This window comes from Lissotriton helveticus, chromosome 1_1, assembly GCF_964261635.1.
Source record: "Lissotriton helveticus chromosome 1_1, aLisHel1.1, whole genome shotgun sequence".
NCBI classification, from domain to species: domain Eukaryota; kingdom Metazoa; phylum Chordata; class Amphibia; order Caudata; family Salamandridae; genus Lissotriton; species Lissotriton helveticus.
This window is the reverse complement of record NC_136057.1, coordinates 933,746,309-933,773,768: the sequence shown is the minus strand read 5'-3', so window position 1 is coordinate 933,773,768 and position 27,460 is coordinate 933,746,309. Positions and strand designations below refer to the sequence as shown.

The 27,460-nt window shown below is 42.1% G+C and overlaps 1 protein-coding gene across 24 annotated transcripts in view; it reads left to right on the top strand.

Annotated features, from left to right (window-relative positions):
• CELF2 (CUGBP Elav-like family member 2) overlaps nucleotides 1-27,460 on the top strand; it is a 1,322,506-nt gene that overhangs the window by 1,170,493 nt on the left and 124,553 nt on the right. For 16 of the 24 annotated variants that reach the window (XM_078676806.1, XM_078676952.1, XM_078676771.1 and 13 more), the window contains 2 exons: nucleotides 9,348-9,437; nucleotides 21,554-21,688. In XM_078676806.1, the coding sequence (XP_078532932.1) occupies nucleotides 9,348-9,437; nucleotides 21,554-21,688 (225 nt within the window). The remainder of the gene's footprint in view (nucleotides 1-9,347; nucleotides 9,438-21,553; nucleotides 21,689-27,460) is intronic. The other 8 variants (XM_078676914.1, XM_078676874.1, XM_078676857.1 and 5 more) reach the window with 1 other exon arrangement.

The window sequence follows — 27,460 nt, the reverse complement described above, 5'->3', positions numbered from 1 at the left end:
AAAGGGTGGGATTTGTCGTTGTGCGTGTCGTTCTGGTGCAGAACTAGGTTAGATGTGTTAATGTCGGTTGTGATGTCCTGGGAGAGAGGAGTGATAATGGTATGTGTGGAGGTCCTAGGTCCGGAAGGAGGGGTGGGGGTGCGAGTGGTGTATGAGGGGGAAAGATCTGTGTCTGTGTTTGAGGCGTGAGTGGTCAATACCTGGTGCTGAACTGGGAGAGAAGGGTTGTGGGTGGGAGCTGAGAAGTCAGGGGTGGTAGGTGTGTCTCTGAATGATGAGTGTGTAGTAGCTACCTGGTGCTGTGCTAGGTTAGAAGGGTTGTGGGTGGTGGGAGCTGTGAAGTCAGGGGTGGTGGGACTGAGGGAAATGTGAGTGTCGGACCGCGGATGGGAGAGGTGCTCTTTGAAAGTGGGGAACAGGTTGCCTAGTAGTTCCAGGTTCCTGTCTGTGGATTGAGATAGGACCATCCCGTTATTGTAAATAGTAATGGTGGCTCTGCCTGGGAAGAGTTGGGATGGTGTGATGGAGAGAGTTAGGCCATGAGCGGATTTCCTGGTGGTGGAGACGGTGAGTAAGGTGAGGAACGTTTTTCTCCATTGAGCTCTGCGTGTGATGTGGAAGATGATATCAGTGTTCAGGGATCCATTAACCGGTGAGAAGTAGGTGTTGGCAAAGGGGGTTTCAGGGTGGGATCTCAGGAAGTTGTGTTTAAAGCGTTTAGGGGCTTTTTTGGTGAGTGTGGGTGGGTAGTTTATTTTATATGTGTGCTTACCGATGGGATCCATGTTGGGATGGCGGTTTAGGTGGGTATGGGAGGATGAACTAAAGTGGTACACGTGTGCAAAAAACAGATGCAAACAGTAAGTTACATGGAAACAAAAGTGATACTAGTGAGCAGTCAACATAATCAAAATATAGGAGGTAGCAATTGGTGCAGTCCAGGAATAAAAGTGGAATGGGTGCAGCTTACAAAAAAGAAAAAGAAAGATGTATAAAAATAAAAATATGAGGTAGCAATCGGTGCAATACAGGAATAGAAAGTGAAAAGGGTGCAGCTTATAACAATGTACAGTATAGAAGTGTAATACTAATGATATACTGGAACAAAATACAGGTGCGCACAAAGTGAAGAGGAAATGGGTGCAGCTTACAATAAAGAAAAAGAAAAAGAAAGATATATATAAAAATATGAGGTAGCAATCGGTGCAATACAAAAATAGAAAGTGCAAAGGGTGCAGCTTATAACAATGTACAGTATAGAAGTATAATACTAATGATATACTGGAACAAAATACAGGTGCACATAAAGAGCTAAATGAGTCAAAAATTAGACTAGAGGGCAGCCAGAAATATATGAGCTAACGATCGGTGCATTAAATACAAGTAGAGGTATAATACTGCAATAAAAGGCAGACATTCGCTAGTTGAGAATAGTCTAGAGAGGCCAGTTCTTAGGGTGTGGTCATATAGTGAATAAGACTAGGCAAAGATGGCCGCCAGTGAGAGAGAGAGAGAGACCAGACTAAAATGGCCGCCAAGTTGTAGTGAATACAGAATGATGCAGCTGCTATTTTGCTAAAAGAGTGAGGGACCATATGCCGCCTGATCTATATTGAGGGCCTTTTGCTCAGCCTTTGTCTGCCTTAGTCTGTCTGAGTGCCATTTACACTCTGATTCGATTCAGGACATGGTAAGGTAATAACTGGGATAATGGTTCAGTCCACATCAGTCATTGACTCGCTTGCCCTGTGAACGATGGCAGTTTCTGGTCACCTGTGTATATCGCCCTGAAAATAAATGAATGCTGGTGTCATTGCTGGTTGACCAGTCCTTCAGTTTTCAATTTTCTCTTTTTATGTTTACCCTTTAACTTCTTTGCTTCTCTTCTCTTCATTTTTTTCCCCTAAAAGTATACTACATTTCCCTAGGCAGTACTAATGGGTTACTTGCTTATCACTTATTTCTCTGCAATGAGCAGCATTCCATGTCGGAGCTTCCTCAAAGCCAGGCAATGATTATCGAGTGTTGTCCTTAGTGTATCACTAGTTTACCCAAGGTGACCAGCACGTTGATTCTAAATGTGGCGGTCATGCTGTGACTTTAAAATAACAATAGACTATGTAGAGTGCCTCAGCAAGATGAAGACGTGCTTCCTATATTTAGTTCTGTTATTGCATGCAAATGCCTCTGTGTTTTGACAGCAGCATGTTTTCTTTTCTTTTTACTTGTATTCTTTTAATTTATCTTGCATATGTTGTTGATTGTGTTTGTTTTATTGCCTGTGTGTAAGAGGGTGAACGCATGAATGAGTCAGTGGATGGATGAGTGTATACATGAGTCCAAAAGATGAGTGACACACAGCATGTATGATGATCTATTAAATGCCTTTACCCATCTGTGATACAAAAATCATATTCATTCATAAGCCAGACCTATTGACATTGTCAATGCTTGCTTATACAGAGATCAGAAACAGTTTAGACCAGTCTTAGTATCTGCAGTTTGAAGATCTACAGACATTACAACCATGTTCCTGATCGGTATCACAGAATAGAGTGTCTCTGAGGTGGATTAGGTGGTTTATGGCATGTGTAATTGGTGCATAAACCAATGGAAACAGATGTGGGTGCTTTTGTAGAGCACCCAGTTTAGGTTGTCCTTGAAGAAAGAACCGCAAGTCCCCATCTGGTGTACTGAATGCAAAAACGTTCATTTATAAGGGATAGTCCGCAAACAAATGAGGGCAGGTTTGTAACTCCTGCCTTATTACAGAACATAGACATAACAACCCTTCTTCTCTAGAGAAGTGCATGTTGAATACACCCTAAAGGTTGATCAAATTTATGTCATTTACTTGGCGGGGGGGGGGGGGCTATGCCAAGGACCCAGTATGGTCCCACACGAGGGAAAGCAGTAAAGGAGGACCCCGCAATGACAGGATTCCTCCATTTTGAAGCAGCATTTTAGATCTCTCCAAGGTTAGTCTAAAATGAGCACTCCACAGAGTGAGCCATTTTAATGAGTCACTAAGGTTTCATCAACCCCTGTGCTGTCACTAACCTCTTTGGGCGTTTACCAAGGATGATTTCATAATGTCTATCCCCTAGCTCAGTGGTTCCCAAAGTTTTGGCTCCTGAGGACCCCCATTGAGTCAGCACTGGAAGCCGGGGACCCCCTAGCAATCTGTATAATTTAAAATTTAAACAGTAATCCGAAAAAAATAAACACAGGTGTGAATACAAAACAAATAGTCAAATTAATAAGGATTTTAGTATTTTATATTGAAAGAATCTGCAAAAAACTAAAAACTTTATTGGGAAGGTTGGTGCTGCAGCTCCATGACTAACTTTTAAATTGTTGGTTTTATTTCACACTACGAGGCTCCTGCTCCTGCCAGGGCCAATCTAGAAACCCAAAGCAGCCCTGGCAAATGTTTTCAGACCAGTCCCCACAGGGTGCACATCAAGTGCAGTGAGTGAGTTGAACCACTACAAAGGGGACTTTGGTTGGGAGGCTCTCCCCCCAAGACAATTTAAGAAACAATAGTGCATTCTACAACACATTTATCATTATATATTGAATTGTATTAGCTTTAAAAGAATAATAAATGATGACTTTACTATGCACCAGGATACGATAATCTTTGTTCGGGTTCTTCAGTGATTCACTTTTTATCACACTCCAACAGTGCCTCTCGTCTCTCCATAGTCCCTCTATCACATGTATTTCATTTGTTTTATAGCATCTTTCATACCATTGTAGGATGTCAGAGCACTTTACAACACACACACATATAAGGCATATTTACAAGACCCTTGTGCAACAGGTGCGTCACAAAATGTGACGCTCCGGCGGCACATTTTAGTGCCTCATATTTATAAGAACAGGAAAAGCCACCCTGCATGACTTTTCCTGTTCTTATAAATTTGGCCCCTTTGCACACAGGACTTTGCGTGAAAGGTGCCTTTCATGGGTTTTGCTGTGAGTGTTCCCAAGCAACACCCATGAAACCAGACACATTTCCAGATTTACGAGAAATCATGAATCTGGAAATGCGTCCGAATGCTACACCTCCCCAAGGGAGGCGTAGGGAGGTGCATCAAGAAGAAATGTATTCATTTCTCCTCGTTGTTTAGGAAGATGAAATCCCCTCTAGTGATTGTTTATGTGCAGAAAGGGAATCCTACCTGAACATAAACAATCTCCCCACAACGCAGGCATCCTTGCCCCATGGTACAAGGGTGCCTGTGCCGGCGCATGGCAGCAGTTTGTGCACCAGTGCAGGGAAAGCATTGGTAATTTTTACTATGGTAAATATGTTGCATCCCTGTGCTTTGAAAGTGACTAAGTGCAGCACAGGCAAATGGCTTGCAGCGCTCACTGAGTCCCTTTCCTTGTAAATCTGCCCTATAGAGACAATGAATCATACATGTAATAAAATAAGGCAAAGGTGACTAACTAGTTGTAGGATTCACATCATTCATACTGGTAGGCATAACACAGTGTTTAGCATTGACTTTAACAATGAACCTTTATTTCCATTCAAAAAAAACTTTTTTAGCAGCATCAGGATAATGAAAGACTGGGAAGAAACTTAAGTTACTATCTTGTACCATGCAGTTTGCAAACATCTTTTTGATGCCAGTTTATACGTTTCTGTGCTAGATCACAATTGTCACTTATAAACTGCACAGTAACTAAAGAATCTCTGTGACAAAAGCAGTAACCCATTGACCTATGCAAATCAAACACAGTTAAAAAAATAAATAGAGGCACACTTTCTTTGCAAGAGGCATATTAACCCTCTGTGCTACATTAAATAAGTCAAGCTGCCACTGGACAAAACTCATCTCTCTCCAGCAGGAACATTAATCACTGGTGTTATCTTGGTCTTGACACTTTTATTGTTGCTCGAAAACTTCTAATTATACTTGGAACATTTGCAGTGCTTTTAAAACTACTGCCTGCGGACCCTTTGGGAATGTGGCGGACCACAGTTTGGGAAACACTGCCCTAGCTCATGGATGGCAAGAGGCACATACAAACTTAAGGGTGCATGTGGTCACCCTCTATCTATCTATCTTTGGAAGTTCCCACAGTTTGTGGCAGAGAAAACGCAAGGTGACACAGCAGGAAAGTGAGATCTCGCTTTCTTCATCCCCCCATACAATGCATAATATGGTGCAGGCATATTAATGCACAGGTCAGAAAAATTATGATTTTCAGTCTCTGCATTAGCATGTCTCTCCACAGTGTTATGTAATATTGCCTCTAGTTCTTGGACAAACCAATGCACTATTTGTCGTCTGAAATACAACTGTATGGATTTATGTTGATACAACTGTATGGATTTATGTTGGTAGGTGAGAGAACTTGGGTTATTCGGTGCCTGGTTAAGAGTGGGTCGGTATAGTCTGACCCATGCGTAAACCCCTGTGTATGCATGGGTCAGAATTACACGTTTAAAGGTATTTAATGCATCCAGTAATTCTCAGATGTATTGAATAACTCAGCCTTTGTTAAATATCAGCAGATGTAACTTGCTGAAATGTAACAGGGGAAAGCACACTGTATTTACCATGTCATGCAGATTTTGGTGCACTAAACACTAAAATCTGCATTTTAGTCCCAGCCAACTCATATAATAGTGTTATTTATCACACTTGATAAATAACGTACCCTGTGGCATCGTTATTTATCAGATGTGATAAAACAAAACACCCAAGCTCATAATCAGGGCCACTCTGAGAAATGGAGGGATATGTGGATTAACCTACCAAGGCTGAGCTTCAGTTTATTCACAAAATGTTTTTATTGACAACTGGGAGAACCTCACTGGCCATCATCAAATGCACCATCAACATGTCCTTTAGCCATTTACTAAACTTATTTAATTCTTTTCATATATTGTGCCTGTTATGGATGCTAATGATTTGTTGTACAGATATCCATGTAAGTGAAAACAATTGAATGCTGAAAGATCTATCGAAGATAATGGGGTGTAGCTACGCAACAAATACTTACATTTAAGAAGCATACAGGTATGACGATCCCTCAAACTATCTCTTTTAGGCCCAAGAGAGTAAGGTGCAGCATAGAAAGATGCTGTGCCAGGGATGTGTGAGGAAGTGGTAAAGGGCAGGGACCGGGCCAGAAGGCGGTTGGCAATGGTGCATTATGAGATCGAATTTACTGCTACTACCTTGGTGGAAAGAGTTATATTTTTATATGTATTAGGCAGAATGTGGAACTATTGATTCTTTGAGTTTTATGTCACATTGGCGACAGAGGAAAGGGGCCATTAGAAAGTGAAAAGGGTCCTCAATCTCTTCAGACCAAAGTCCATCCCAATGGCCATGCCTGAGCTTTGAGATCAGGAATCATAAAAGCAGAATTGATAGTTACTCATTCTCTTTTCATGCGGCCAACTACTCAAACTCCTAGCCTCTTGAAATGTGACTCTTGGAAGATCATCTTTGATTTAGGAAATTTCTTAAGCTGTAACTCTTCCAGGTGTTTTATTTAGCATCAACACCCTTAGTCTCACCTCTTGCATATTAGCTGAAGACACCATTTAGGTTTATCACCCGGGTTATAAATATTTTTGTTAACAGGTTAACATCCAATAATGAGTGGGATCCCTTTTTAAATAGACAGTTTCGAATTGTTTCGGAGAAGACTGCTTATTGGCTCAGAATTTTTGTTGAATACTCAGTGTGGTCGAGGTTTGTGCCCTTATAAGGAACCTCTTCACCACTTTATATCTCTATCGGATGGCCAATCAATCCTCTGTGACTAGTCTGATTTGAGGTTCCTGGTGGTTGCATAGTAGAAAACAACCTTTATGATTGTAGCTGACAATGATAGAGGTAAGAGCAGGCGTAGGTTAAGATATCACAGAGGGTTATTTCATAGTGAAGCAATGTTAGACTTCTGTGGGAATATAGCCAATGATGAGTGGACCACAGACAGTAAAATACTTTACTTTATTACATGTATTTTATCATATATGACTTGTGCATCAGAGATCTGCCTTCACAGCAGGCTATGGGTGCACGTCGTACAAGGGCCCACACAAAGCATCGCCCTACTAAGATTGGTAAATTCAAGCAGGCCTTTATTGGGCAATTTGTTTTTCTTGTTCCAACATCTAAATCAGGAAACATTCTGTTCGTAGCAGTATCTGAAATGATAAAATTGTCACTGGCATTAACATTCAATCTGTGTAAGATGGAAAAATGAATGGAATCCTTTGAGAGAATGTCTGCCCACAAAGTAGAACGGATCATGAAACGCAGCCATGGGTACTACTAACATTGAAATTGTTGGGGACAAGGGATTCTTCTGAGAGATCAATTTAATAAGGGTACATTTAGCACCACTGTATTGCAAGGTAAACTATACTATACATTTCGTAAATTCACACATGCGCTCACATCGCTACAGAGATGCAGCTGCAACCATGGAGCCGCACAACAAAAAATGTCCCACGAATGTGCTAATGGTCCTTATGAGAATGTTCTATAACCACCCATCTGTCACTTTTTAACAGGCCTGATTGGCAAGCGCTTGTAACAACTGACATCTGTTCTTCCTTATTGATATGCAGATTTATGGTAATTGCTGTGAACAATAAGACACAAAATTACCTGAGGTGAACATTAAATTAAATTTTCATGCCCCTGTCCTTATAAATATATATTTTTTGAAATCTTAAGTTTCAGGCAGACATATTGTGCATCTGTTTTGGACATAATTTAATTGTTTTTTTAATCTGCCAAGTAATAAAATTAAATCTGAGGTCTGGTAGCTCACAGTATTTGCCAGGGTGGTGATAAATACACTTGATAAATAAACATTATTATTTTAAGCTGAATGCATTTTAAGCCACCTTATGGCAGTATTATAAATTTGAAATGTATAACATTGTCAGCAATTCATCTACTATTCCTGTGGTGTTTCTCAACATCATGATATCCCCTAACCCTTCTTTCTTGGAGGCCATTTTATCAAGTGAGCAGTCTGCACTCCTTGGTACAAGGTATTCACACCGAGATCTCTCCCAGATAGAAATAGCCGATGTCACGTAAAATAGCAAGTTAACTTACAGCCAGATCCGGTGCTCACAGTGAGATTCCCATGTATGGTGTTGGTGAGCTTGGTCGTGTATAGCGGTTGAATCTATGTCATTGGGGCTGGAATTTCTTTCTGTGAACAATTGTTATCTCATGTTTTAGTACAACTGGTTCAATAGAAATAATCCTGGCTTACCTCTGGGTGAATGCATTAAGCTGCTGATGGAAAAACTAGGACTGGGCGGAATTTCTGCTCTGCGGTGGGGTGGAATCACTGTGACACCCTAGACTTGGGGAATAGCAAGGGGTGTTTACTATGTACTGCTGCAATTAACCCCATTGGTCTTTCAATTCTGTTGACACTGGTGCCTGATATCTCGTTTGTAACGTCCATGGCACCACTGTGGATGCAACCATAAAGTTTGAGGTCATGACTTTAAGTGCAAAACACACCCACTTTAGTGCTGGTACGGTAAAGTAGAGAAAGTATAGCAACGTCTGTGTTGTTTAGTTATCCTCATTTGTGCAATTACCTGACTACCCATCAAGTAGGACAATACTCTTGCAGTCATAGGTTTGACATGAGTGTCATTTCAGGAGATTCGGTCCTGTTTGCATTTTACATAGAAAATCATTGGGCTGGATAAACGTACTGAAGCATCACAGCAAATTGCTGCAGAATTTGTCATTAGGCAATGTGGTAATTGATAGACTTTCCTCATAATGGTTTGCTGAGTATCACCCTTGCATCCGTTCCTGGTGCATGGCCGTATTCTTCAGTGGCCCCCTAATGCTTTCCACATTTACCCATTGCTCATTAGCCGCGGGAAGTGTTCGCTGATTACCCAAGTCACAAATAACCAAATAAGAAGTTTGAGTGAAATCAAATTACCTTGTTTTATGTTATTTATTTAGAAGCTGCATTCAAGCGGCTATAGCTTACAGACATTTTGCTGACAAGTGATTCTGTTTCATTTGTTACACTTTAGCCGGAGCTGGCTTTAGGACCAGCAACACTTTGTGTTCATGAACTTATAGTATTTATTCCAATGTGAGTATGGACTTCTCATATCAGTACACTAAGTGCTGTTGTGTCCACAGGCAAGACTGGTTCATGGTGCCACACATGGCATGAGCCAAGTGGCAGCTACAGAAGTAACCTATATACATATGTATATAACGTATGCTGTTTGTAAAATTTTGTTTTACTTTTGCTGAGTTAAGTCCAAGCCAATTAACCTGAATCCACCTGCACAATTCTTTTTGTTCCAGACTTTAAATCGCCATGGAACACGAGTAACCTGTCATACCCGCAACAGCAGCAACACCAACACAGACAACACTTAATGCTGCAGGACCAAAGTACTAAGATCACGCAGGGTTCATGGCTCTGCACTCTGCTTTGTTTTGTTTTATTTTGAACATTGTATTTCCCTGTGCCTGACTTTTCTAAAATGTAATCACAATCAGATTTTTGTGCAGATATAGTTTTTGTGAGTGTGGGGGTGAAGGTAGACGAGGGGGCTGACAAAACCTACACGTAATGAGACTTGGTTAACACTTCCTTTTCTTCCTGCGTTGCACTCTGCCATTACAATCACCAACTTCAGAGCCAAGTAAATTGGCAGAAGGCAGGTCGATTGGAGCTGCTCTAATTGGCAGACAGCATGTGAATCATAGGGATGGGGGGCGAGGGATGCCAGCCAAACAGGAGCCATCGACTGAATGCCGTCTGATGTGGCTTTTTACACTGTGTGCCTGGAAGAAGTCCATCTGTTATGAAGGAGGGTGACTACATATATTTAACATATCCTTAATCATTATTCTTTGCTGACCAGAAAGTGTGTTGCCCTCCCTAGCTGGCACTGAGTTTGGGAGGTGGTCCTCAGTGATCAGCAATTTTGTGGATATTAAGACTCCACCACTGACACCAACTATGGTTTTAGCTGCTAATATTCCTAGTTTGGCTGACTATGGATGCAGAATGTCTCCGCTGAGAGTTCAGTGGATGGCCTATTCCACAAACCTCTGTGCGATGCAGTCTGAGTCTGTGTGCAAATCGATTAAACATAAAACGTGAGGAGCCACCCACATACTGTTTGCAAATGATTCAACCAGTGATAAACATATTTTCCCAGCAACAGCTAGAGAATTCTAAATAGGTCTCAAAACCAATCATTTTATGCAACACAGGGGCATAACTATCAATAGTGCAAAAATTGAAGTACCACCAAGACCAGGAGCATTAGATGCCTAGTCACTGCACCCAAATTATGTCTGTCTTTTGTTATCCAAACACTGGACAGACTGACACATTCTTGCTTGTACCAGGGCCCATGGCACAGTTGCTATGTCACTGATAGACGTCTACAAACAAAGTTTAGGGAACACTTGGAGCAACTTTTGTCCATTTCAAAATGAATAATCTTCCTGGACTATGATAATAGCTCCTTAACTGGAATTTAAGTTGTGCACTGCAACCTGAGGTACCTAATATATATAACTTCTCTCTTAAACCAATAGGTGTTGGGTAGGATGATAAATAAACCAATCCAGGTCTCTTTCTAGCTCTTTTGCTCTTTCACTTTTCATCTCTCTCTCTACATATATATATATATATATATATTTGCCCCTGTATTGGAACTTTCATAGATTCCCATGCTTTGTATCATTCCCCCGTCGTCAGCCTGGGAGCCTCGGTAAATAGAAAATACCTTAGCAGTATGTACAAAAGAGAAAGTAAGGCCTAGGCCTCCTCTCATTTTGTAGCCTAACTACCTCCTTGTGTAAAAGAGACCAAAACATTGCAACAACCAATCAGATCAGCCTCACCCCATAGAACCCTTAGAAGAGAGCCTCAGAGCCTCAGATTTTCTACTGCACGTTGTGCTAAGGGAGTCTCCTCTGAGCTCTGCTCAGTTTTTCTCTTGTTGGATTTCTACAACCTTTTTTCTCTTCAGGATGTCTGAAAAGAAAGCTTTATTCAAAGCCTGTGGCACATGTTCGAAGAAAAGACTTTATGTGGAAGTTAAGCATAAAGATTGTATTTATTGCTTATATCCAGACCATAAGGCCACTGAGTGTAAGATCTGCAGAACCTTCTCAACTAAGACTCTGAGAGACCGGGAAGGAAGACTTTTGATTTAGCTACAAAAGATGAAGTCTCGGAAAGAGGTTCTGTCCAGTGACAGTGAGGATACCTCCTCAGCTGCATCTTCGAGGAGGTCTATAAAAAGGGGTAGGTCTTCCCCTCTACATCTGCTGAACCTCCTGCTAAGGCCTCTCAAAAGACCTCTGAAAGGTCTAAAAGGCTTAGTCCCAAGAAATCTCCTCATCATTCAAAGGAGAAAGAGGGACACCACCCTGAAGTGCCATCTGGAAAAAAGGCAAGCCAAGGCCTTTCTGTGGCTTCTTCTCCATCAGAAAAAGAGAACATATTCAAAGAACCTTCAAGTACATCTCAGGAAGCAAAAGGAGAGAAGAAAATCCGTCCGTCGATGACGATCTCCTCAGGTACGTCGACGACAAAAACTTCATTGGCTTCAGCTGTATCTCCGTCGACGGGCCCGTCGACGAGAGTTTCGCCGACGACATCGTTGACGATGACTTAGCCGTCTACAGTTCCTGCCTTGGTTTCGTCGTCGAGGCTCTCGGCCTCGCCGTCGACGACGGCTTCGACGACGGGGACAACAACTACTACGTTGACGATGATTCTGACATCCACGTCGTCGACGATCCCGTTGACGATCAGCCCTCCGTCGACAGTTGTTCCACCGTCTACGACAGTTCTTTCTCCAGCCACGATGATCCCCTCGTCGACGACACCGTCGACGATCCAAAAAGTAAGGATTTCAATAAGGAAAAGACTGATTATTCCGGATATGACATCACCCAGTAGGGTAACACCATTGCCTCGACCTCTTCTACTGGAGGAGGAATATTCAGATGAAGACGAAAGTCCATATGGGGATGCATATAGTCCTTCACAACTTCAAGTGAAGTATCAAGATTCAGATTCAGACGATTATTACCTGGATCAACATCATCCAGAATTGCAATTCACTCCTCAGGACGCACATCAAAAAACATCTGGCCAGGATATGGTGGCCATGCCATCTTCGTTGATAAATGATCTGCAGTTGATGCTGTTAGATTATAAAAAGAGGTTCCCATCTCAAACCTCAGAAACCAATCCACCTCCACCGCCACAGCAAACTTCATCTACTCCTGTGGCTTCAACCTCTCAGACACAAGGTGAACAGCCTGGGGCGGAAGGACGTAATGTGATTGCAGTGCCTGATAATGATGATGATGACTCTTCTGATGAAGACCAAGATAGAGAGCATGTTCAAAACCCTGACACTGAATGACTATGTTATCGCTGATCCGGCATCACCATCTCCGGATCCTGTGGATTTGCCTCCAGCGGACATGGGGGGGGGTTCCATAATCTTATGGAAAGGGCATCCAAACGATTTGGCCTTCCTATACGACTTCAAAGAGCCCTACAAGAAATCAATCCGTTCTACACCAATTGTGGAACATGTTTGGAAGGAGGGCAAGAGAGTGATGCAGAATCCAGCTACTGTAACTCCGGTTCTACCGCGGCTGGGAAAGAAATATAAGGCCCCGGAGGACAGTCCGGCATGTCTTTTTGGTCAACCTAAACCGGACTCGGTTATTTCCCAGGTGGCACAAAGAAAATCAAGGAACCCTGCAGCACCCCTGACCGCTCCGCCTGACAGAGAAGGCAGGCGCTTAGATAATGTTGGGAAGAGGTTTTCTTCGATGTCGAGCCTCCTGGTTCGGGCCTCAAATGCACTCGCAATCATGGGATGATATGATAGCCAAATGTGGTGCGATCTCTCTCCTTTCATTGATCAGCTTCCAGAGAGTGCCAAGATGGAGGCGAGGAAGATTTTAGAAGAAGGGTAAAGCTCTTCATCAGAAATTATAGATTGTGCAATGGACATTGCTACAACGGCTTTTAGGGCCTTAGCGGGATCAGCGATCCTGAGGCGTCAGGGTTGGCTGAGATGTACCTGGTTTCGCCCGGAGGTGCAGAACAAAATCCTGGATCTGACTTTTGACGGAGACATGCTGTTTGGCAAGCATGTAGATGATGCTTTACAAGACATTAAAAAAGACACAGAAACAGCAAAATACTTAGGCACGCTCCAATACCGAAAAGTGCCTTTCCGGGGAGCAAGAGGCAGGGGATTCTCGACTTACAGGAGAGGCTATCAGCAACGATACTCCTATTCGCAATCCTCTCAATCATGTAAGCCTCAGTATTCTCAGCGACAAAATCAATCGGCGTCTTTCTCTCGCCAATCGTCCAGAGGCAAACAAGGGCATCAAGGTAGAGGCACCTCTAAACGCCAATAGCGCTTCCCTGCTCTGCCTACTGGTCCTTCACCTCTTGTTTCAAGGATAGGAGGAAGGATTACAAATTTTCTCGATTGCTGGAAGATCCTAACAACAGATCAGTGGGTCCTACAAATTGTTCGATTCGGCCATACCTTAGAATTCCAAAATGTACCACCTCCAAGAGCCCATCGCGCCACAGAATCAAAACATCTGCACCTTCTCAGTCTCAAAGTCTCTCATCTGCTCGCCAAGGGAGCGATAGATCCAGTGCCACCCACACAAAGAGGAAAAGGGTTCTATTCCAGATTTTTCCTCATTCAGAAGACGGAAGACAAATGGCGCCCATTCTTAGACCTGAGGGAGCTCAACACCTATCTCATAAAGCTCTCCTTTCGAATGGTCTCTCTTCAGGACGTTTTGCACCTTCTAAATCCTGGGGATTACATGGCAATGCTGGATCTACAGGACGCATATTTCCATATTCCGATCTACCCAGCTCACAGAAAATGTGTGCGCTTCACAATAGCCAAGAGCCACTTTCAGTTCAAAGTCCTGCTCTTTAGGCTCAGATCTGCGGATTTACACAAAAGTTTTTGCCCCGGTGGCGGTGTTCTTAAGGAAACAATCGCTAGAAGTTTTCCCTTACCTAGACGATTGGTTAATCAAGGCTCGGTCTCCTCTCACAGCGTCAAGGGCTGTCAAAAATTGCATCAATCTTTTCAAAAACCTGGCTCTACGTCTCAACAAGGACAAGTCAGTCATTGTTCCATCCAGAAGGGCCAGGTTCCTGTGCTCCATTCTGGATACAACGAATTGCAAAGCTTTCCCTTCGGAGGAGAGACAGAAAAAGCTAATCTCCTCAGCAATCCAGTTACAAGGGAAAAGATCCCTTTCAGTTTGTCTCTACAAATCTTTTCTAGGATTGATATCATCTTGCATACCATTAGTTCCGCATTGCAGATTAAGAATGCGCCCCTTGCTAGAACAACTAGACATGCAATGGCGCTAGGTGGAAGGGTCTTTCGAGGACAAAATAAAGGTCACTCCTCCCATAAAAAAAGCAGCAGGTTGGTGGGCTGTCAAGAAAAATGTCTCAAGAGGTCTTTCTTTCAGGATGCTTCCTCCCCTCTAGTTCTAACCACAGACGCTTCATTGGAAGGCTGGGGCGCAGTCTTGCAGGATCTCCAGGTGAGCAATCACTGGAAGGCAGAAGAACATGGTCTTCATATAAATCTCTTGGAACTCAGGGCGATTCGCCTGGCCTTGCAGGCTTTCAAACAGAGGATTCAAAATACAACTGTGCTGGTCAGGACAGACAACACAACAGCCATGCATTACATAAACAAGCAGGGAGGTACAAGATCCCTTCTCCTCTCAAAGGAGGCCCAGGAGATATGGGAATGGGCGATTCTCCACAATGTAGTACTCTCAGCGGAGCACCTACCAGGCACTCTCAACACAACAGCAGACACCCTAAGTCGTCTAAAATCTGCCTGTCATGAGTGGGAAATAGATCTAGACACACTGGAGGAAGTGTTTCAACGTTGGGGTACTCCAACGATAGACTTGTTTGCAACTCCAGAAAACAGGAAATGCCAATTCCATGCAAGCAGGCATCACCATCGAGGATCGCTGAGGAATGCTCTTTCGATGTCCTGGTTAGGCGCATTTTGTTACGCCTTTCCTCCAATTCCCCAATACCATGGCTTCTCAGGAAGATAAAGATGGAACCTTGCAGGATGATATTAATAGCACAAGCGTGGCCTCGCCAATTCTGGTACACAAAACTCCTCCTGCTGTCCCAGGATCAGCCATATCACCTTTGTCCCATCCCATCTCTTTTGACAATGTCCCAGGGACAGGTGTTACATCCAGATCCGAGCTCTCTCCATTTGAAAGCATGGCTCCTGAGCACAGAGAATTCCATGTTTTAGATATTCCTCAGGAGTGTAGAGATATTTTATCTCCAGCTCGTACACCAAGTACGAATAAAACGTATCATGCTAAGTGGAAGCGTTTCTGGCTGTGGTGTCATAGGGAGCACATCCATCCATTTTCCTTAGCTCCTCATCAAATACTGCCTTACATTCTATCACTGGCTAAATCAGGCCTTACTCATTCTTCCATCAAAGTTCATCTGGCGGCTATTTCAAGGTACAGGAGGTCAGCTGCGGGTCCATCACTGTGGTCGGCTAGGATTATCAAACAATTCCTGAAAGGTCTGTTCAGAGTTTTTCCACCAGTGCGTTTACCACCTCCATCCTGGAATCTTAATCTGGTTTTGGCTCATCTGATGAGACCTCCGTTCGAGCCAATTCACAGAGCGGATTTGAAATTCTTATTGTGGAAATTAGCTCTCCTTCTGGCTCTTACCTCAGCTAGGAGAGTAGGAGAATTGCAAGCTCTCTCCATCCATACACGTTTAAGGCCCAAATTAACAAACTCACTTCTTCGGTCTGGTTCACCCTGAAACTAATTCGAAAACGTCTGCCTTACATCCCTCCTGACGCCTGTAAAACACTAGTAACCATGCTGCCCTTTTCCAAAATGGATTACGGGAACGCCTTATATGCTGGGCTACAAAAACAGCTTCTCTTGAAACTTCAGCGGTTGCAGAACGCTGCGGCCCGGCTGATACTGAACATCCCCAGGTTTGAGCCGGTGGCTTCCAAGCTTAGAAATCTTCACTGGCTACCGGTTGAGAAAAAAATCCAATTTAAGCTAGCATGCCTGGCATATAAATCTATGCATGGGTCAGGGCCACATTTCTTGAAAATAAACATGGCACCTTACATCCCAGCTAGGTCACTAAGATCTAGCAGTGCCAACCTCCTCCGCACCCCCACTGAGATGGGGGGGAGAGGTTTTCTACTGAACTTGGCGATAACCTGGAATAAACTCCCTGCAGAAATAAAAAAAACAGCTCATCTCTGCTAACTTTTAGAAAGAGCATAAAGACCTGGCTCTTCTCTGGGTAGCCTGGCCCAGATTCCTGCACGACACACTCTGATGCCCTCCGCACAAACAGTCTCAGTCATTTCAGCACCAAGACGCCTGCGGGCATTTGTGCGCTCTACAAATCCTATAATCAAATCAAATCCTAGAACCTTTTCTACAATTCAAAAAGGATTCTATGTTTTAAGAAACAATCCAAAGTTTATCCCTAAGGTCCCTTCGGATTTCCATTTGAATGAGCCAGTGGTTCTGAAATCATTTTTTCCTCGTCCTACGATGCCAGCGGAACGTTCTCTTCATTCCTTGGATGTCCAGAGATGTCTCAAATTTTAGGACAAAGGATTTTAGGAAATCATCCCAGCTTTTTGTGGCATTTAGTGCACCCCGGAAAGGACTTCCTATCTCAAAGCAAGGGATTTCACGCTGGATTACAAGTGCAATTGATTACTGCCTCAAAATGGCAGGAAAGCCATTGGAGAGACAGGTTCGAGCTCACTCCACAAGATCTGTCTCATCTTCAGCAGCTCTCTTCGCTGGAATCCCTATAAAGGACATTTGTGTGGCGGCCGCATGGAGCAGCGCCAATACCTTCACGAAACATTACTGCCTGGACTCTTTCATGAAGAGCGAAGCGGCAGTAGGACAACCTGTACTGAGGGATCTTTTCCAATGAGAGGTGAGCTTTCCCTTCTATCCCTCCTTCCTATGATTGCACATTCTGTATCGCATACGTTTTCTACATGTACTGTTACAAAGTATAGATGCTTATATAAGTATGCTTATGCTGAAATGTTGGGATACGCTTGTAACAAAATGTGCAGGGATTTTTTACTGCTAGCTACTCTGATACAAAGCATGGGAATCTATGAAAGTTCCAATACTGGGGCAAGAAAACAAGTTACTTACCTGTAACTTTGGTTCCCCAGTATTGGTAACTTTCATAGATTCCCATTCGCCCACCCTCCTCCCCAGTGAAAGCTCAGCCTGCAGCAGAAATGGTTATTGTTACACAACGGCTGCGAAAATCTGAGGATCTGAGGCTCTCTCCTGAGGGTTCTATGGGGTGAGGCTGATCTGATTGGTTGTTGCAAAGTTTTGGTCTCTTTTACACAAGGAGGTAGTTAGGCTACAAAATGAGATGAGGCCTTGGCCTTACTTTCTCTTTTGTACATACTGCTGTGGTATTTTCTATTTACCGAGGCTCCCAGGCTGATGACGGGGGAATGATACAAAGCTTGGGAATCTATGAAAGTTACCAATATTGGGGAACCAAAGTTACAGGTAAGTAACTTGTTTTCATATGGAGAGAGAGAGAGAGATGTCTCTGCAGCAACATTTTATTGCTGTTTATCAATCTTTAACTATGTATATATAGTTCAACAGAGAGCAGTGACATTTATGGTCTCAACAAGGGATTATACCAAATTGTAAAGTACTTCTTCAATGAGGCTATTCACCGCAGAGGGGATACTTAGTTGTACGTTTGTGCTATGGCATCTAAAGACGAAGAGCTTGATTAGGATTATAAGTAAACCCATAGCAATTGGAGAGAATGGACAGCACCTTACTCCTTCAGGCATGCAGAGGGCAGTGAAGTTGCCTCCAAGTGTGGAATACTTTAGGTTATGGTAACACAGTGCACAGTTTTGTGGTTAGACAAACCAGCGGTATCGGATGTTGGACTCTACTTTACCAAGTTTATTCATCACTCTCAGTAATATTTGCTCTGATCCCTCAGCTCCTTAGTCAAAATAATGAATTCTACATGCCTGCAAACCTTGTCCACATGTATCGTGCTAACAGCTCATCACCAATCATGTTCCCCTCACAGCATCCTTCAACAATATCTATGTGCAGTAAACATGATATATTATTATCATAACTATAACTGCAAAATATCTCTGGCATTTCAGTTATAGTTTGTTGAATCTATGCTATAATTTCAGCGTCAATGGGTTGCAGAACAAAAATAAGCATATCGGGTTTGTGTTCGTGTTTTGCTTCGTGCTAAAACGAAAATGTGCTTTGTGCAAGTTGAAAGAAACCTAGCCCATTTTAATAATTCAAGATGGTAAAATTAATTTGTCTGGTGATCTTTAAAGCAGTCACGCCCATTCACTGAAAGTATAATAAGCATATCCTTCAACGAGTCAGTTCATTGTTACTGATGGTTTATTGTGAGAGGGGGGGAGAACGAAACATTGTAATGTGCAATTTAATTCCTTCTATATATATTCTGAGGCTTTATATATCTAAATCCGTGAATTACAAAAGTAGATTCTGATTACCAGCTATAAAGGGTCAAAGGTTGTTAAAAAGCAGTGGAACTCTGAGACTTATTTCACAGTGTCTATGTGCCTGCTACCTTTAATGACTAAAATCAACCACCTACGTTCCTCCAGCCCCACCCATCCCGCCGAAGCCCATTGTCCTGAATCCCTTCCAAAGTGCAGGTAAACCAAATCTGTTTCCTCTCTGAAAATTTGCCCACTGAGAGGCTGTCACACTCAAGCATAAGTATTTACAGTTTGGATTTGATCCATGGGCCTGTGCTTAAGAAATGTACTGAATTTTGAGTGACTGGGATTCAGGATCACGTTGACTTTTCCTTTAACCCAAAGAAGAGAGGGAGACCTTTCTACCTGTTAATTTATTCTCCCTAATTACTGTTCTACTGAATTAATCTCCCTTCAAACGTATCTTTTCATTTTTAAAATAATTAGAAACAACATCTAATAATATACCATGTGAACCCCAATCTCTCTTGTCTCATTTAATTAAACTATTATGTTTGAAAGGCTGTGTTCACCCCAGCTGGCATTGAATATTTGACCAACAGGTCTTAGTTTGAGCAGTGTTGAGTCACTGCATGAATTGTGTAATAAATTGGACTGCACAAATTGTACATATATTGAACACTCACAAAGAGACTCGTTTTGATGCTTCTTATTTTGTAAAATGGAATACACTGTGTAAAGTTATATGTATTTTTCTAATTTTATACCTACAAATGCCAGATTCTCAATTTTAAGGTGCATTAGGAATATGTCAATTTTGCTAATATAATATAGTTTTATGACTGTTATTATTATGTTGATAAATTGAAGGCATTAATATATATTGAAGCAAAAGGAGGCTAGGACTTGAAAGCATAGTTCATGCGTTCACACACAATCATATTTTAGCATATAACATCAACATCGTATACATCTTTGAAGTAATAGCAATCACGAGAGAGGAGCTTCAGTGAAGGGTTACATTCAAAAGTAAATGATGAATTCTGAGTTCAAACAGAATAAAAACTCATAACATATGAACAACAACTCATTGGTGAGCTCAGGTGAAATAGAAATTTAGATGAGCAAAATATTGTTTAAGAAACAGAAATGAAGTATAAATGAAATATAAAGCAATGAATAAACATAGATTTAATGATCGATGCTAAGTATGTGCTTGGTGACACTATCAAAAGATTTGCCTTCATTTAACAAAATGTATTGAAGAGTATTTTCTATAAGTACAAATCGTACTTTCTAAAATTGTTGTCAAGATACATTAATTATATTTGGTGCGTTCATAGTGTACCTGGTGGATTTCAAACCAGATATAGTTATAGGATTTTGTTATAAGGAATGTACACTTATACCATTATGTAACCTACTAATTCTCTAAGACTCTTTACACAATTCATATGTATTTCATCGTTGAAGTCTATTACACGTCAACAATGAACAGAATCCAACTAAAGCCCTATTTTAATATGTCAATAATAAATGTAAACATGTGTAGGTGGATAATAATGAAAACGAAGTTAATACTATTACAATGCTGTATAATGTAGTTTTTTACTGTCTATGTTTATTACATGATTTCTTTTCATACTAGTGATGATGAGCCACACTAATTCTTTGTATAAGCTATAATTGAACAACAGTTAACTAAATTTATAGCCAGTGAAGTGGTGAAAAATGCGAAATTCTGAAACAGTGGAAGTAAATATATTGGGGCCTCCTGCGATGACAAAAACACCTATCCTTTGACTGCAGAAACACAAATTGCATTTCTAGGACAGAATTACAACCATAAAGAGTACGTATTTAACCTGTATTGTTCCAAAGCCACAAAGAATAAAATATCAGGGGTGTAAATAGGAAAACCCCAATATCATCAACAGAAAGAGAAAAAGTTCAAAATAGTGCGAGAAAAACCAAAATGTATCATGTAGCCTTTTTTTATGTCAGTATTGTAACAGCAAAGTGTTTGTTACATTAAAGAAATAATATTTTGCTAGTTTCAGACCAAGAGATTGCATGAGAGACTGCGAAAATGCTGACTTTCATGAATAGTGTTGTCAGTGAATGGAGAAAATAATACTTCTCCATAGAAAAATAGATATCAAACAAAGGCTCAGTTTGGTTTGAAATTCATTACAAGGTACTGGAAGGATGAATGTAAATCAGTATGTACATTAACACATTTCTCAAAATTTCGCATCAATGATGTCTTGTCATTGATAATGAGCAAAAACTCTCTATGGGAACGAACGTTCTGAGGTGCTGTAAAGTATGTGAATAATCTCAGAAAAGACCCAATTCCAGTAACATTGTTACTCAAGCCCATTTTGATAATATTCTAGAGAGACCGTGAAGGTTTGTAAGCTAAATTGATAAAGAAATACATTTAATTAGCACACATTGACTGACATTTATTGGCAAAAAAAAATTTCTAAATAAAATTTTCTCCAAACATCATTGACTGTTTCATGCTAGATATTTCACAGGAGCCATAAATAGTTTAATTTCAGAATCTCTTTTTTGAATCCACTATAACAGCTTCTCTGCATCATGTCTTCATTTCCAGTTGGTACTGTTAATATTTGAAGTAGGGTTTAATTTATAACCACTGTGATGGAGTGCTGAATGCTTTTTTCCTTTCCAAAAAATTTAAAATGATCAGTTTGAGTGGCATTCATTGCTCTATTTTCTGCTTTGAGTAGATCCAAAAGCTTCCTGGCTTTTTGGAAGCCGGAAAGAACTCTGTGCCAGCATCAAATGTAGCCCAGGAAAGCATTACCGGAAACAAAATAGATTTCAAAACACTTTGGAATCTGCTCATGAAACTCTTTCTGAAGCTCTCTTTTGTTTCCTACACAGGCATGAACGCTTTACAATTGCAGAATTTGGCAACCCTAGCTGCGGCAGCGGCTGCAGCCCAAACCTCAGCCACCAGCACAACTGCCAATCCTCTGTCGTCTACGACTAGTGCACTTGGAGCACTGACAAGTCCGGGTGAGACGTGTACAATTTTTCAAAGAATTTCTATTTTAATGAGAGCTGTGAATGATCAAAAGTCAAACACAATAGAAACTAACATTTTAAACAGCAGCATACTGTGGCATGATGTTGGTGAGAGAAGAAGTTACTTCATGTTCAATAAAATATTAGTTTCATTCTATTAAATCAAAATTTAGGGTGATTGCTTTATCAATTAGGACTAATGCTTTGAGAAAGAGACTATTTTGTTAAAACCCTGCAGGTTTTTGAAGCTTTAAAATATAGACTAGAAATAAATACTGATGGAAGTATGTGGTTTGCTGTAATGAAGAGCGTAGATTTGGTAAGATATTGCTATTATACAATTACGAGTATGTAAGCACCATAATAATATATTGGGTCTGGCAATATGATACCAAACGACATCAAAGTACGGATGGCTTACATAAGTCAATTGTCATAACTTCAAAACTATTGCATGTAAGTAAACAAAAGCCATTCTTACCAAGCTTAAAAATATATTACAATTCTACATAGTTCACTTTTGCAACTGTATTGAGGAACCCTTTGAACCAGCAGACCTTCATTATCGCAGAAAAAAACTAATTTAGAATTTGAAAGAAAAGGCTGCATATGGCCAATTCTCTCCCACATAGCATTACCAATTGTTTACCACATTCTACCACAAAACTGAAATGACCTTTGGAGGAACAATAAGGCTTGACATCTTAAAATATTGAATGACTTCTTCAAATAAATATCTAGATCCTAACTTAAAAGCAAACAACAGTCATTCCTCTATAATACCCTCATTATTTTGTAGTACATGAATGGAAGGAATCAGACTTGAAAAGGGGCATAGCCCAGGTCACTGTGCTGACTTTGCACAGACTGCTTCACATTAGATTTGGTTAACACTATCTAGACTATAATAATGCTGGACAATGTATCAAAACAAATTCTCTAGAGTCATATATATGTATTCCACTGTACTTATGGATATTTGACTATACGGTCAGAAATAAGTCTTCATCTGAATTTCATGTCATTTTTCCTACTTGAAGAATTATCAATATTTTTCAATAACTTTTCTAGGTGCCTTTAATCTTCCGGCTAGACATATGACTCCATTTAATATTTGGTAAAGAATGTCTTTAAATATACTGCAGTGCTCACTTCTTAATTGTACTTGCAAGCCTTGCAGGCCACTAATCTCATTTGATAAGCTTCCTCGATGGGCTTGCACCCTACACAAAGGCCTTAACATGGTAAAAAATGGTTCAAGTTTTCTAATGGTATTTAAGAATTTACATTTAGTGCTGAATGTTGCTAGTATTCTCTATTTTATGCACCATTGAGGTGAAAACCATGACATATTGCAAAAAGCAGTTCTCCCAGACATTTTGCTCACATGGTGAAACGCCTATTAGGATTTACAATTTGAAAGATTTCAGTCTTATGCCTTTTGTGTCTTTCCATGAGCAAGATGCGGATTGTCCAGAACAGTGTGTGATGTGCACAGTTTACCAATAAGTCACTATAAAGCCGGAGAGTTTCTATGCTTCAGCAGCTTATGTATATTATTTGATGGTTATAGAAGTGTCTGACTCATCACATTTTTTTCACTCTTTCTCTAAACGTATCGCTTTAAAGTGGCATTATCCACCTCAAGAAGGAACCTTGGGAGAAATTGAGCTGTCTTCTCCCTCTTCACCTCCAATTGTATCAAATGCAGTTGATCTAGGGTTCATTATTGGATATTGTGTTTGTAAATTACCGTATTTAGGTAGAATGTTGGGAGTGGCTAGAAGTCATGCATGGACTGTAGGAGCATTCAAAATAGCGAAAGGATGTTTTAACTCGTAAATTGAATTTATTTTTAACATGTTTTGAATGTGGCATGGGGGAAAGCGTTGGGTAAGTAAGCCACTGGGAAAAAAATTCCAAACTCCATGATGTGTGCGGTTCAGTGTGCTTGTAACTGAGTCTCAAGATTACTTGGTTTGTTGAATACACGAGAGCAGAAAGCCTCTGATTATTAGAAAATGATTGTGATCTGGTTGGGGTAAATTGTGTTTTGAGACGGCAAAAGACAACCCCAACATTTTAAAATTGCTTACTTAACTGTAATATATCTTTTGCTAGCCTTACAATCAAATGTGTAGCTAGACAAGTGTGTCCGGAGCCTTTAGGGCCACAATATATGTTTTGATTTGGCTACCAGACAATATGAGATTAATCCAGCCATGGTTAGCTTGTTGAACATAAGCTGTGTTTCATATATACGGTGTAGTGAACCAGTGTTTTTGCAACTTGTTTTGGATTCGATATTTTTGGATTCGATATTTCTACTCTGAGAATGATAATTTATTAAAATAAAACCTCTTGTAGAACTGAGTTAAGATATAAGCGCATAAGCTGCCTGCAAATGCAGGCATTTGGGAATGTTGAATGCTTTTACTCCCCTGTCAAACACCTTGTTCACTAAAATAGATTACTATTGTGTTATAATCCTGTTGCGTTTGAGTTTGTTGTATAATGTTTAAGGAAATTAAAGTCTTACATGAAATACAAGTGTGAACACTATAAAACAGAACTTAACTTTCTCAAATGCTCCACATAATGCACATTTCTTCCCTGTGATTTTATGACTACATATTAAATATGATTTTCATCCAAAAGTAAAATTGAAAAGCAGAACACAATCAAATATTCGAGAAGGATTTTAACTTTTCTGTAAACCAGCATGCAGTGATTGTTGATACTTGTGTAGCTTGGAAAGAGTGGCATTTGCATACTCCCTAAAGGACCAAAAGCGTTTGCATACAGTACTTTATTCATGATCAGTGAGCCTCTCAGCTGGAGCCTTGTTGTCCAGACAGTGGTCCAAATGCTGCCCAATAGGAGCTCAGCTTCACCTCACTGATGAGGGTCATGAAGGCTGGTATGTATCATGGGTTCTTTATGCTCCGTTTCAGATTGGCATGCATACCCAATATTTCAGTCTGGACTACTACCTTTGGTGCAATGGCAGGACCAATGTGCATATGGGTGGTCTTAATGTGAGCTAAAAAACAATGGGTGGAAAGTTCTTCGGGCAAATCACAGTAGCTAAGACTGATGTGAGCATTTCTATCCCATGGCCGGACATTCCCAAAGTCCACCAACAGTCGAAGAAAAGTCTAGACTATCAATTGACCCTGCTAAATTACTGATTTCTACAAATGAAGTTGTCATCATTGTTTTGTGTATGAGAGTTTCTTAAATTCGTATATATCATCTAAGAGGAAGGTTTGGGACTCTGTAGTATCTATAATGCTTCAGCTGCCTTTGGCATTTCACATTTGTGTATATGTATGCACATAGGTAAAATGCCAGAACCCTCCCAAGATATCAACTTAAGAGCTTGTGATATCAGCATCATATCATGTTCTCTGGCTTTATACCCAGCTTTATCCGCATACATTTTAGTCTAGATATTTATTGCACTGAGTTCCCTTTTTTAGGTTTCGCCCTGGCCGTAGCAACTGCATAGCAGTTGCTCCGCCCAGGGCGAAATCTTATGTCCTACATATGGGGCTTTGGTCCCGCCTCTGTCTTCCATTGGCTAGCTCCATAAATGGAGGCTAGCCATTGGAAGAGATTGGCTGTCAATCACGCGTTCCCCGTGAAAACGCGATTCGGGGGCGTTTCCGTGTCTTTTTTTAAGTCACGCCCTCTCCTCTTCCCATTGGCTGGAATTTTACCTTCCAGCCAATGGGAAGGGGAGAGCACGAAAAACACGCCCCCGAATCTGCCGGCCCAGGACACCCCGTGGCGTCATTTCCCGGGCCGCGCTGTGATTGGCTGCCGGCCCGGGACCTGACTTGTTTCGTCATTGTTAAGAAGTTGTCCTCAGGAGAGTGCTTGCTGTTGTGCTTCCCGCCCGCTCCCCCCCCCCCTGGTCATTAAGGGCAGATATCGGCGGAAATATCGTTTATTGCAGAGCGTCAGTGATTATATGTAAGGGCACTCACTGAACATTTTAGTGACAAGTGCTGGCCTTGCGGTGTGGCTGTATGTAGCATCCGTGCAGCTTTGTATACTTAATTAGCGAATGAGCGGAACACACCCCCGGCAGCTGAAATGGCGGCATGAGGAGTTGCTACAAAATATAATGAGCGGACTGTGATCCATCGCAGCTGTGAAACAGTGTGCACTACTGACCCCTGAGACATGCCAAAAAGCCTCACAATGATACAGCTTCGCTGCCGTGAAATCGGCAGAAATCTCGACGGGCGATCTCGCCTCAAAATGGCGCTCGAAGCCGCTCTTTGTTTAACTGAGCGGAGATTTCAAAAACAGGAGCGGCCGCCCCGGGGCCAGGAGACGACATCGAGGGAGCGGCGGTGACCTGGAGCTGCATTCTCCACTGGGTGCATGTGGCTGAACCGCTGCCAATACTGCAGAGTAATTATCGTCATCATTTTATTTGGGGACAGGAAGAAATGTTTTGCCTTTTTGCTTCTTTGGCCTGAAGACGACGGGAGCAGCAAGCAGGTTTCTTCAGACTCCTTTGCAAAACCACTAGTGACTTGCCCAGCTGCAGGCAGAAAATGATCACTTGCCATCTCTGAGGAATAGGAATCTGGAAGGCTGCTATAAAAGAGTAGATATTTACCACACCCACTTGAAGTAGGACTGGATGTTTCGCGAGCACTCCACGGCCCCTTTCTGCCTGATGCGCATAGCCCCTCTGCCTGCAGCGCACGGACTCTTACTCTCTTCTCGTGCTCATTTCACTCTCCCATATCCCCAACGCACCTTCTTTGCCTACTCTCTAAACCCCCTCCTCCACCGCTCTATCTGTGTGCCTCGCGCTCTCATTCACCTATTTCCTTGACCGCCTTCACTACCTTTTGCCCCTCACTGCTTTTCTACTCCTCCTTTTCTTTCACCCTTCTCTGAGCTCTGCCATTCATTCCTTTCTTAGCTCGTCTCACCTCCTCCCTTCTTTTCTATTGCACCCCGCCCCTCCTATTTTCTTGCAGTCGCTGGTTGCACTCTCTCCTCTCCGCTGCTAGTGATACCTGATGTCAGCTGGCTCCGACCCACCCCCGTCCCTTTACCTCCCATCTCGACGGCTGCAATTTATGCTCCCAGTTCCATCTGCCCCTGCTACGTCACCTCTCCCCCTCGCTGCAGGCGATGCACCCCCCTCACCCCCCCCCCGTTCGCCATCTTTTGCTCTATGCAAGGGCCCAGGGCGGCCAGTTGTGCCCCTCCTCCGTTGCTACAGGTATACCCCCTCTTTGCTCTTTTCGCCCTTCCCCAATGCTGTCTGTGCCGTTTTCTTGCCTCTGTTCCGTGATTGCTTTTCTGCCCTCCCTTCCCTCATTGTGCATGCTTTTCTGCCCCCCTTCCCTCGTTGTGCGTGCATTTCTGCCCCCCCCTTCCCTCGTTGTGCACGCTGTTCCCTGCTTGTGACCCAGGTGCTTTGTTAGGTGGGGCTAGGGGGAGGGTGGTGTGAGGAGGCCGCTGGTGGGCAGGTGTGTGTGTGTGAGGGTGCGGTAGAAGCACTGCGGGAGAGAAGCTATGGTCTGGAGAGCACACACCAACCACGGGGCAAGAACTTGGAGCAAGAAGAAACCACAGTGACGCCCACCCTCAGCACCACTGCTCTCACCCCAGCACCCGCGCATTTCCACTTGCTGTTTCCCAAGTTTAACCAGTGCGTTTGCCAGAAGGGCTCTTTTTTGAGCCCCGCGTCCATCTGCTCCACCCCCTACTGTGCCCTCAGCTCTGACC